Source organism: Ictalurus furcatus, chromosome 10 (genome assembly GCF_023375685.1).
Source record: "Ictalurus furcatus strain D&B chromosome 10, Billie_1.0, whole genome shotgun sequence".
Lineage (NCBI taxonomy): Eukaryota > Metazoa > Chordata > Actinopteri > Siluriformes > Ictaluridae > Ictalurus > Ictalurus furcatus.
Genome location: NC_071264.1, coordinates 29,478,947 through 29,491,778, shown reverse-complemented (window position 1 = coordinate 29,491,778; position 12,832 = coordinate 29,478,947). Strand labels below are relative to the sequence as shown.

Sequence of the window (12,832 nt, the reverse complement as noted above, 5' to 3'; positions counted from 1 at the left end):
ACAGCCGATAGGTTCCGTTTACCAACAAACAAAGACAATTCGTGTGATTGCAATTTCGCCAATTCAAGTAGTACGAAAGACTCCAAGTTGCATCGCAAATTTCAAGCTCAAACTTTTTTTGCCTCAACAGTCACAAAAAACCTCCGCGGAATCCTGTACGGACCGTACTTTGCTAGCAAAGGAATATAATGAGACATGCTGTGAACTGCGATATGGTAAAATTGTTAAATAACCGTTATCTCGACCATCAAATCGATTTGGCAGATAAAACCTGTTAATATTAATCCTTGTAATGAATTAGCGGAGGTAGAAATCGCCCCATGATCTCTATCTGGAAAATGACACTCATTTATGAACATGATGGTATTTTCAAACACTTGCAGAAATTGTTTATTTATAAATAAACACAGTTCGTTTGTGAGGGATAACCGTAAGGTGCAGTTGTGCTATATTGGATGTCAGGAATCAAACGCAATCCCTTGAAAACGGAGCGAAACCTTAGATGGTTTGAGTTCTCTGGAGCGGACTTTACCGTAGATCTTCTCTCGTATAACTGTCCTGTTTGTCTATTAATGTATCTCTTTTTTCTGCTAAAAATGATTTATTCCTGCTTAGTTTGATCATAATTAGCATATCCGTTCAAATTGAATCCCCATTCCTTTGCTTGCTAATGCGTTAAACTGCACGGTTTGGTTTCAGGTGCGGATATTGAGGCTACTGAGAATTCTGGGAAAGGGCGACGACGACTCTAGTGAAGCTATGAATGACATTCTTGCACAGGTAAAAATATTTCAGTAGATCTAATTTTACTGCAGCATTCCACGTTGTCGGCATTTAAATCTTCAGCTGACTTTCTTTTTTTTCTCTTTTACACGTCGTAGGTTGCGACAAACACAGAGACGAGTAAAAATGTAGGCAATGCGATCTTGTATGAAACTGTTCTGACTATTATGGACATCAAATCAGAGAGTGGATTAAGGGTGAGTAGAGTGTAAAACACAAACATTTCTTAGGTTTATCGATTGTGATTCGAGTACGACGACTGATTTTTATTTTTTTTTTTCTTTTCTACTGCAGGTATTAGCTATTAATATCCTGGGACGTTTTCTTCTCAACAATGACAAAAACATCAGGTAGCCGTGTTTTTCATCATCGCGCATGAAAAGAATAATCAGGATTATTGCGTCATCTTTATTTATTTATTTATTTATTTAAAGACTCACAAGCCTGTAGCACCTTCAATCAGGGTTGCCAAGGTGGTGTTTTTTGCGCCAGATCGAACAGGACCAAAGCAAGTGTCGTACATTTTTAAAAACAGTCCGTAGCCACCAAGATCTTTTACAAAGGTTATCGGAATTAAATCAGACCTATTTCTGTAAAGGGAAAGTGTATGGTTTTTTTGGAAAGGATTATGGAATGGATAACGGTTGTCGGAGATGAAAGGTAGTGCAGATACTGCAAATTAATAACGCGTGCACGCAACAGAGAACATGTTTCTCAAGCAGAAATTTGCGTTTCGTGCAATTTCTTTCCTTTGTTGTTGTTGGTTTCTGTGTGTTACAATGCCTTGACATTTGTTTTTCCCCCTCCACACTTCAGATATGTGGCGCTGACGTCTTTACTGAAAACGGTGCAGACAGACCACAATGCAGTTCAAAGGCATCGGAGTACCATCGTGGACTGTCTGAAAGACCTGGACGTCTCCATCAAAAGGTACTTTGATAAACACATGCTCGTTTTCAGTCGGAATAGCTCGGTTAGGAACGGTCTCCTGACGCTCTGTGCTCCTCTACAGACGTGCGATGGAGCTGAGTTTTGCCCTGGTCAACGGAAATAACATCCGTGGGATGATGAAGGAGCTGCTGTATTTCCTGGACTCATGCGATCCGGAGTTCAAAGCCGACTGCGCGTCTGGGGTCTTCCTGGCTGCTGAGAAGTAAGGCTCTTGGAAGATCTGTACTGTTGAAACTGTACTGCAGGAACGCTATGCTATGTCAAATTCACTAACCCAAAAAAAGTGTGCAAAATTATTGGCACCCTTGAATAACCTTTTAAAATAAAAATGCAGCTGAAGCATTTAAATCAGAGGTGCTGTGTGATGAGTGACGCATCTTCAGAGCATGAAGGAACTGGAAATTACCTGCAACTTTTTTGACTTCTCCAAGATGATGCGAATATATTTTAACTTTTTTTCTCTCTCTCTTCCAGGTATGCACCCTCTAAAAGATGGCACATAGACACCATTATGAGGGTGTTAACAACGGTAAATCACTTTCTCGTTGGTTCTTGTCTGGTGTTATAGGTGGCCAGTTAAGGCAGATTTACCCAGATATAAGTGCTAAGGGAGGAAAATGCAGAGAAACGTAACGATACGTTCACGCTAGCAAGCGACAGACTCTGGTTAATTTTCCATGTACGTGAGCAGCATTTTGAATAGGATTTTCTCAGCGCTTTGGCAAATCCAAACAAATTATTCTTGAATTTTCTAATCTGATTGAATGCAGAAATTTTTTTGTAGCTCCGGCTGTACCTGAACAACAGGTTTATATTAACGTGCTAGTTCTAATACGTCAACGGTACTATAGTAACGGCTCATGCACAGGGACGTGTACAACATGTTATTCATTAATTTATAAATATATAAAAATTGTAATTATTAAATAGGAATTGCTGTGGTATGAGCAGCATAACAATCAGGACCACGTGCTTATAAAAAATTAATCCGGCACTCTACTCTGTTTGGTGTCGTGCATCGTCACGCCACCACCGTATACGGCATCTCATTTATTGCACATCAAGACGCTTACGAAGAAAATGTACTAGCTAGTACGTAGCGTAGCGGCTTGCTTTTTCTAGTCTGTTAAATGTGCTCGAGCAGGTGACTACACTAGACTACAAGCGAAACAAGTTAATTGTTGCTCGCTAGTGTGAACGCTACAATGCAGTCCAATTAAAAATTAAAGGTGCAGTCTGTAATGTTTTTTTTAAAAAAATAAAAAGCCTGCGATCATATGGCAGAGGTGAAAAATTAAAACCCCTTCATTCCTTTCTTAAAAAAACCAAAATGAGATTGGTGTTGATGAGGTGAATTTTGAGAAGCTTGGCCATGTCCTCATTGCAATTGCAGTTCACCTTGCAGACAGCAGAGGGCTGTAAATATCACATACTGCCCCTTTAAAAGGCGAGGTTCTAAATTTTTTTTTATTTTAGTAAACTCATTTTGAAGCCATACTCTTTGAGCTGTTGAATGATGATGATTTTGAGTGATCCATCGACTGACCACCAGAACTGATGAGTTCGTTAACTCTGACAGCAGCTCTAATAAGATGATGATTATTATTATTATTAAATAAATTACTGCGGTTTGTAAGGATGCGGTTTGGTCGTTGCAGGCGGGGAGTTACGTCCGAGACGACTCTGTCCCTAACCTCATTCAGCTCATCACCAACAGTGTGGAGATGCATGCTTACACCGTGCAGAGACTCTACAAAGCCCTGCTGGACGACATCTCACAGGTGAAGCCATTTTAAAAAAAAAAAAAATTTATTCATTTATTTCCAGATCACGTCATCTACTGAGCATGCACGTTTCTTTATGCTGAGTGAATATATTTATTTTCATTTTTCTACAGCAACCTCTGGTGCAGGTGGCGTCCTGGTGCATAGGAGAGTACGGAGACCTGCTGGTGTCAGGCCAGTGTGAGGAGGAGGAACCCATTCAAGTAAATATTACACCACTCCATCATCGTTCGGACTCCGCCTGTCAGATTCGCTTAAGAACTGCATTTGCACACCGTGCCGCAGTTATCCGAGGCCAGGAATCTGAGAGAGCCACCGTTGTCCCTTCTCTCCGAGTTTGAAGAGCATTAGTATCTTCTGGAAGGTCGAATGACTCTAATCAAATTGGTGGAAAATGAGATGTACACGGTGCAATTAGTAAATATGATTGCTTTTATTTATACTTGAACAAATGGCTTGGAAGATAACTAGAACGTGATAACGTTATTATTTAAGTTACTGAGAAAATAATAACATGATAATGATGATGATGATAATAATAATAAAACTGACTTCCGGCCTGGAAAGCGTTCGGATGCGTCTCCTGTAAGTCATTTAATAAACACTATACGGGCCACCTGAGATCCTGTGGGCGGGGCTTCGTCGCTCATTCAAAATGCGAGCCTTCCTAACTTTGCGTGCTTCGTTCAATTATTTTACAAATTAACGTTTAAAATGTAGAAGACAGATTATGTCTTTTCACTAGTAGTTGTGTCTTAAATCGCATAACTGTATGATTCTAGACTGTTATCGTGTACTAACACACACAAAAAAAAGACTGGTTAGTGTTTGGATTTGAAAAAAACCCTCGTGTCACCTGCTGAAAGGTCTGTTTCGCGTACCAGTCTTCTGAATTTTCCGATTTAGTAAATACTTCCAAACGTCAAAGTTTTCAAGTTTGAGACGCAGCTCACGATGACTCAGCAATGATGATGACCGCGTGACGTTTAAAGTTAGACGGAGCTCGTGTGTGTGTGTGTGTGTGTGTGTGTGTAACGTCACCGTGCATGAAATCACTAAACATTTTTACAGCTTGACTTGGAAACCTGATGGACACTCTTAACTCTTCCAGGTGTACGTAAGATACACAGCAAGCGTGTGACTAATGATGCGTCAAGTATCGAACCAGCTGCCGGCTGCGTCGGCACAGTTATATTTTTGTCTACGACACCGATTTCAAACATTTAATCTCACACCTTCAGATCAAAAGGCTTTTAAGATCATGAGAAACGGTTCAGTCTGGTGTCCACAAACTTTTGACTGCTAGTGTACGTTACACATGTACATCGCTAATATAATTAAGTGGTCGAATGTTCGGCTAGTCCGATAAATCTAGAATTGAAAAATAATGTACGGTTGTCATGGCTCAGGGTTGCAGAAAACGATCAGGTAGTGTCGCTGTGTCTCTCGGTGTTGCTTTGGATTTTATACAAAAACGTATGCGTATTTTAAGTGCTAGCTCTATTCCTCTGCTCACAGGTTACAGAAGATGAGGTCTTGGATGTTTTGGAAGGTCTTCTCGTCTCCAACTTGTCCGCCCCCGTCACCCGAGGTTACTCGCTGACTGCCATCATGAAGCTGTCCACTCGTTTCAGCGGTGTGAAGTAAGAAAAGCTTTCGACTGCGACGGTCGGTTTTAATACGTAGTCCGTTTTTATAACGGTTTTAATTCTTTCGTTTTTGTCCCCTTCCAGTCGAATAAAGAAAGTGGTGTCTATATATGGCAGCAGCATAGACGTGGAGTTACAGCAGAGAGCTGTGGAGTACAATGCGCTTTTCAAGAAATACGATCACATGAGGTAAGAGCTCGACGATACACACTTTCCCAGGCTACGCCGAGTGCGGACGAAATCGATCACGATCGGTAAGAGGTGTTTGATTACCGACCTTGCTGCACAACGCCGCTTCTCTCTGTTTTGCTCTTTAAGGCCGGCCTTGTTAGAGCGAATGCCCATTATGGAGAAAACGGCTACTAACGGCCCGACGGAGATCGTACAGACCAACGGAGAGACGGAACCTTCTGTACTGGACACGAAACACCCGCCCAGCATCGCTCAGACAAATCAGGTGAGACTGCTACTGGCGTGGATTAGATTAGGTTAGATTAGATTTCTCAATCGACATGGGACTTGAAAGCTTTTGCATACCTTTTAAAAAAAAAAAAAAAAAAAAAAAAACCAAACTTGTAGGGAAAGCATTGAATTACGAGAAACACACCGGGCCTTGTTTATCACAACGGATACAAACGAATCATTTATACAGTTGGGAAAATGTTTTTATCCTACATTTCAAACGCTCACGAGTTTGTGTAAATTTCCATCTATGGCGCTTATGTCAAATACGAGGCCGAATTCGGCCCGCTGCACGTTTTCTATCTGGCTCGCGCATCGATCGTTTTAAATTGATCTTGGCCTGCTTCCGTACCACCTGCGCCACACTGAACTACAAGTCCCAGCAAGCCTTGTCAACATGCTGCACGCCTCTGGTATACTTATGTGCACAGTCGTAAGCATAACCTTTCAAAGTATACTCCATTTGACACGTACACAGGCGGTCGACACATGCGACATCTTGCACTACCGCCCCTGGCCTACAAGAGTCAGTACAGAGCAGTAAAGCGGAAGTCTTTTGGTGTGAAGGCGAAGAAGAATCACAAAAACACGAAGAACAATGCTAGCACCCGTATACAAATCCTTATGCTCTTTAAGGCTAGAGTTATACAAATGCGGGTACTTTTTAGCCTGCGCTCGTTTCCGTCTCTTCAGTTTATCCCGTTTTTTTCTTCAACTACCTTGAGATTCAACAGCCCTGGGTCACTGTTGCCACCTTGTAGGACCTCATGAGCAGTTAGAAAAATCGTGCGGCACGCGTACAGTACGCGCGTACAGTACGCTGTTCCTTGCGTACGTATAAAAAGTGAAGCATCGGGTTACCGCCACCCCTCCTCCTCTCACCCACACACACAAGACAACTGATCCAGCGCACTGTCTGGATGTCAAAATTACTAACGGTTTTAACAGCAGCATTGTTCCCTGTTATAAACAAAGTACAGTATTAGCTAGCTAGCCGTCAGTCAGCCAGAAGATGGCGAAAATAAGGAAAGCTGGCGGTGAAAGTAGGGCATTTCATGATAGGTGGGAGTTGGAATACGTATTAGTCGACTATAAATTAAAACCTGTCTGTCTCATTTGCCAGGAGACTCTGTCTGTAACGAATGACACAAGACGTCATTATGAGACAAAACACCGTGACGAATACGGGGACTTGGATAGACAGCAGAGGCAAGTGACAGTGACAGCAAGGAAAGTGACAGTTAAAGAAAGGCCTTGTACACCAGCCAGCAATGTTTTCTGAAGCAAAAGCACAGCGTGATGCAGCCGTAAAAGCCAGTTTGATCGAGGCTGAAGAAATGGCTGAATCAGGCCGACCCCACACCGAGGGTGATTTTTCTGAAGAAGCGCATGCTTAAAGTTAGCGATGTGCTGTGCCCTGATAAAAGGCAAGCGTTTACAAATGTCAGTCTTAGCAGAAATACAGTGGCAGATCGTGTGGATGAGCTAGCCATCGATCTACAAGAGCAGCTCACTGAAAAAGGAAAATCCTTCGTAGCTTTCTTCTTCCATATCAGGAGGATGTGGTATTTTTAATTTAGTAACTGTGTTTATTTCTGGAACGATATCGACATTTCGTTGTCCAGGCGAATGATTTGTTGGACTTGCTCGGAGGTAACGACGTCCCGGTGATCCAAACGACTCTGCCGACTAAACCCGCCTCAGCCGGCGGAGAGCTGCTCGACCTACTCGGGGATCTCTCTCTCTCTGGTAGGATATCACTTTTTAAAAAAATGTTATTTGATATTTTTCGACCTCTCCTTTCACTCTTTGTCCGGTGATATTAATAATTCCTGCTCACTCCGTAGGTGGTCCGACCCCTGCCCCTGCTCCTACTGTACCCGTATCCCAGCCGCCGTTCCTCCTGGACGGTCTCTCCTCACAGCCGCTCTTCAACGACACTGCAGCAGGTGAGCTCACCTCACCTCAACGTCCGCACGCCCGACCATCCGGCCACCACGCGTTCGGACCTTCAAAACCTGACGCGTTGTTTTTTGTTTTGTTTTTTTTTTTGCAGCTATTCCTCCGATGACGGCGTACAACAAGAACGGCTTGAAAATCGAGTTCACCTTCGAGAGGTCCAACCCGAACCCTAACGTTTCGGTCATCACCATCCACGCCTCCAACTCCACCGAGGCGGACATGGCCGAGTTTGTGTTCCAGGCTGCGGTACCAAAGGTCTGCCTCCTCGACACGTTCTCCTTCTCTGCTATGACGCGAAGACATATATTTTAATATTAACAGCAGCAGCATCTTTCTTACAGTGGTGCTTGAAAGTTTGTGAACCCTTTCGAAATTTCTATATATATATATAGTTGTGTTTTATATTTTTTTTTTGTGCCGGTAGACGTTCCAGCTGCAGCTCCTCTCTCCTAGCAGTAATATTATCCCAGCGCTCAACCAGGGAAGCGTCACGCAAGTCATCAGGGTTCTTAACCCGCAGAAGGTAAAACCTTTTTTTAAAATTATAGATAGAATTGAATTTGATTTATATTTATTGCATTATTTTACCCGGTTGACTTTATCTACACAGCTATCCATCCTCTAGTACACCCGGTCGTTTCTGTATTAATGCACTCGACGTACGTAGAGTTGGCTGTGCATGACTAACAGGCGTACCTGTTCCTCAACACACCTGACTTCCTGCTTTTACGATTACAGCAACAGCTGCGAATGCGCATCAAGCTGACGTACAACTACAAAGGCTCTCCCGTTCAGGACATGGCCGAGGTCAACAACTTCCCCCCTCAGTCCTGGCAGTGATTGTGCTGTTCACTCGATCTGTAACACACACACACACACACACACACACACACACACACACACACACGTATACATGTGCGCGCATACACACACACGCAAACCCCAATCAAGGGAACTGTGAGCTATGGAGCACCCTTCCTCATCCCTGACTGGCTCCCTGTGACATAACTGCACATCGCTGCCCTGGGGTTGCATGGGAAAAACAGGGGAATTTTTCCAACACACACACACACACGATGGTGTGAAAACCATGATTATGATGACAATGATGAACGCTTTCCCTTTTTTCTGTTTTGTCTGTCTTTCTGCTTCAGAATTAGCACATCACTTCTATTATCAGCTCGCACACGGGTACTCGGTTTAGTGTACACACACACACCCACACCCTAAGCTGGCCCTGACCCTCTTTCTGTCTGGTCTATACATGGCATATACCACTCGACGGTCACTCTGGAGAGGAGCTTGTTGGAACGAGCTTTTGATTTGTCTTGATTTTCATGATTTTTAATCGTAATAGGCTTCATTTTTTTAGATGAAAGATTAACAAAAAATTCATAGCTTTAGGCACTTTTTTTTTTTTAGGCATTTCAGAGTCGGTTTATATACCGGAGGCATTTCACGAAGAACAACAAAACTGGCGAGATGAAACGTTCGAGTCGTCAGCTTTACCTTTCGCGAACGCGCGATTTCGCCGATCGGCTATTCGCTACTCTATAGTCTTCGTTGCACGTCGTACACCTTTTTGTTTAAACCGCAGTTCGAGTCTGAGGTGGTGGAAATCTGGGAGGGGGTTGGCTTATTTGCCCTGCGTTCACACTTGACACACGGCGAAGTCACGGGCCGTCGTTCATTTCGTACGTACGTGCGCGTGACACGGAGCCGTGATTTCAACGAGCGACTTTTCCGTGCAAATTAGGAACGACTCGTTCGCTAAAATGATAACACACGCGTGAATCGTTCCTCGGACCGATCCTACGACACAGGTGGTCCGACTGTTTCTCCGGTTCGCGACGTCCAAAAATAGAAGAAGGAAAATAAAAACACTGGTTTTTCAGCGCAGTTCCATTTTATACCATCATTAAATGCGTATAGAGACGTTAGAGGGGAAATGAAGCTTGGACGGAGGTAACCGAGATCGCAGGAGCCTCTACGTGGCTAGTACGATTAGCTAGCATTGCTAATCTGACAGCGTAGCTAGTACAAAGCCAAGCATGTAATGTTTTAAAAAACAAAGAAAAAACCTTTCTTTTTTTTTTAAACACAGATGTTCATTTGTGTTTGATTAGTTAGCATTAGGTAGTTTCTATAGCTACTACCATTTCTCATCGAACGTTAAAAAGAAGAAAAAAAAAAAACTCACTAAAGGCCACGCCCACAGTCGGGAAAACTTTTCACCTGTCCGTGTGAACGTAGGTTTGTTTGTATAGATCAATTCTTTCACAGCGTAAACGTTAGACACACATTGGTGGGGTTTTTTTTTTTTGGTTTGTGTGTGTGTTTGTTTTTTTCATGAAGTCGGAATTCCCCGCGTCTCTGTTTAGTATTTTGTCGCGATACAAAGACGCCGTTTGACAAAAAGTCGTCGCTTAAACATCAGTGCAATTCGGAGACGGGTTGAAATTTGACACTGTATACGAGGTCCATCATGAATGTAGTTGCATGCACTGAATTAATACGTTTATTATTATTTTTTTTTTTGAAGTGAAAAAAACAAAACAAAACCCTGTCGCCTGACTTTAAAGCATCGTGCCTTTTTCGCCATAATGGTTAACGCCGGACCGATTGATTGGCTGCTTTCTGTTGGAGGAGCGTTTATTTCATTCGTGGCGGATCTCCAGGATGTGACGTAGGTGTGTAAGTCTGCGTGTGAGGTCTGAGGTGTGAACTTTCCCCCTGACTATCTCCTGTTTTTCAGAAAAACATTGGAAGCAGTAACTGAAATACCTCGTGTTTGTTTTAATTTTTTTTTCTTTAGGATCAAAACAGTATATCAAGGCATTTTTGAGTGATGGGGGGGGGGGGACTTCTGTGTCCTTTCAAACACGTCACTAACAAATCTCAGTCTTCACTTACTTACTTACACACACTGACCAGGTAGATTTTTAGTTCAGTGACCAAATCAGAGCTTATGTGTATATGGTGAAGAAGAAAGGGGGGGAAAAAAGAGTCAGTGTGCGTTGTTACTTGATTTTTTTTTATTTTATTTTTTTTCCCTCCACCTTTCTTCCTTCTCTCGTGATGTCTTGGGACTTTTTTTTCTGTACATATTGAGGGCTTTTAAGATGCATCTATCCTTTTCACCTTTTTGTTTCTCTTTTTTTTCTTTTTAAACATATTGACCCCTTTTTCTAATCTAAAATCCTACGCAGTGATCAGTCTAATTTAATAACGTCCCTGTTTGATTGTTTATTCAGAAGAAAATGTATTATCTGCTGCCTGTATATTGTATATAACTTGTAAAAGATGACGGTGGGGGGGGGGGAATCAAAAATCGAATAAACTCCAATTTGAAGACGTGCGGAGATTAGTTAGGGGGCTGTACTTGTATACAAGTGTAAAGAATCAAAGTGCATTTCTTTTTCCTTTTGTTTTCTTTTCTGTTTGATTTGCTAATCACGTAGATAGTGGTCAGAATGTCGGTGGTTTGATGCACTACTGAAATGAGGTTTCGCAATATGATGAAGGGACGGATGATGATGATGATGATGATGCATGCGCCGCATCACCACCCTAACCCTCCTCACGCTTAGCTTTCTATCAACGAATCACCTTCAGGTCACTGTTGGCATCGTCATTACTTTTACATGACTAGGAAACGACCATTTCGCTCACATGTCCATATAATATATATTATATTTTATTTTCCCGTAAGTTCACCTCAGTGAAAGATGCGCACTGATTTTTTTCACGTTGGAGAGAGATGATTAACACCACACACATTTCTGATTGTTCTGCTCATTCTCTGAGATGCGGGTCTTCGAGTACCGGACCGATCGAAGCTGTTACTGTGTCTTAAATGTTTCTCTCCATCCATTTACTCGATGAGGTGTATGACTAAAAGGGGACTGGAGAACAAAAAGAAGGCGAGGAGGAATACAATCAGGCCCTATGCTGCTTTTTAGGCTTGTTCTATTCACTTAGCTCAAGTGTGTGTGTGTGTGTGTGTGTGTGTTGCCGGAGAGGAGGATCCGAGACTGAGCGAGTTGCCTTCCTGCACCTTTTCCTAACACCCCTCCCCCCCGTCTGTTAAACATCTTTTTTTTTTGTGTGTTGTTTCGGCTGCAATGTTTTTTTTTTTTTTTTTTTTTTTCCCGACTGCATGTGGAAAAACCCTGATTGTAAATATTTGTCATTTTTACTCTTTCTGTAAAAAAAAAAAAGAAAAGAAGAAAAGAAACGAAAAGAAGAACTTCCTGACGATGCAAGAGAAGATGCGGTTCTTTAAAGTTTCCCCCACATCCATCATGTGTACCTTCTTTGGAGAATTGTGTAACGGAATTAAAACACCACGCGCGGCGTTTCACCCCGTTTGAAAGAGTCGTATATCGCACACTTGGACGATTCTCTCCTCCATCCGTATCCCCTGTTCGTTTAAATAAATAAATCAATAATTTTTGGACTTTGATCTTTACGGGGGCTTCTTTTTACGCTTGCGGTCCATCACGTTGTCCAAGTGTGTAGAGGATGATGAGGCTGGTGGTGGTGGTGGTGGTGGTGGTGATGAGGAGGATGATGATGGGAGGGCTTGGGTGTACTTCATACGTGCTGACGTTTTTTTTTGTTTTGTTCGTTTCCCCTCATCGATAAGTTTGACATGCTGAACTGAATCAGTGTCCCGTGTCTTCAAGGAGTGAGTGAGTGAGCGAGCGAGCGAGTGCTGGACTGAAAATAATTCATGATGATGAATGAAAAACTTGTAATCTACTACAATGGGATATTTTAGACTTATGCTGTGTATAATTGTCTTTGGGTTGGAGAAAATGACCAAGAGAAATAAAACATTTTAAAAAAGTCACAACTAACATTGCTATTTATTTATTTATTTATTTATTAATTAATAGAAGTAATAGTTGAATTATTTGTATTACTATTGTTTACCATTTTTACTTTATTATTATTATTATTATTCTTACTGTAGTTATCACAATATATTAAGATATTTCTATATTACTAATCTGACATCTCTGTTAACATGCGTACGGTAATTATTGTTTCTATTAGTAGTACTTGTGTTATCATTACTGCTGTTCTCTAATAGTAGTAGTGTAAGTGAATGTGCGTTGAATACCTGAGCCGCGTTTTTCTAAGAACGTTGGGAGCGGAGTTGCTATGACGACGGGAACTGTAACATTACTGTAATTACATTGCTATTAATACTTGTTTATTATTATTATTAGTAGT

At 42.0% G+C, this 12,832-nt stretch overlaps 1 protein-coding gene across 1 annotated transcript in view; it reads left to right on the top strand.

Annotated features, from left to right (window-relative positions):
* The window catches only part of ap1g1 (adaptor related protein complex 1 subunit gamma 1), a 30,728-nt gene extending 18,331 nt beyond the window's left edge, over positions 1–12,397 (top strand). Inside the window, exons 8-23 of the mRNA XM_053634381.1 lie at positions 700–780; positions 882–980; positions 1,078–1,133; positions 1,600–1,713; positions 1,796–1,936; positions 2,209–2,263; positions 3,393–3,515; positions 3,632–3,721; positions 5,037–5,161; positions 5,252–5,356; positions 5,486–5,624; positions 7,255–7,378; positions 7,477–7,578; positions 7,686–7,846; positions 8,016–8,114; positions 8,330–12,397. Coding sequence (XP_053490356.1) covers positions 700–780; positions 882–980; positions 1,078–1,133; positions 1,600–1,713; positions 1,796–1,936; positions 2,209–2,263; positions 3,393–3,515; positions 3,632–3,721; positions 5,037–5,161; positions 5,252–5,356; positions 5,486–5,624; positions 7,255–7,378; positions 7,477–7,578; positions 7,686–7,846; positions 8,016–8,114; positions 8,330–8,431 — 1,716 coding nt within the window. The 3' untranslated portion in view covers positions 8,432–12,397. The remainder of the gene's footprint in view (positions 1–699; positions 781–881; positions 981–1,077; positions 1,134–1,599; positions 1,714–1,795; positions 1,937–2,208; positions 2,264–3,392; positions 3,516–3,631; positions 3,722–5,036; positions 5,162–5,251; positions 5,357–5,485; positions 5,625–7,254; positions 7,379–7,476; positions 7,579–7,685; positions 7,847–8,015; positions 8,115–8,329) is intronic.
* Positions 12,398–12,832: the final 435 nt, after the last annotated feature.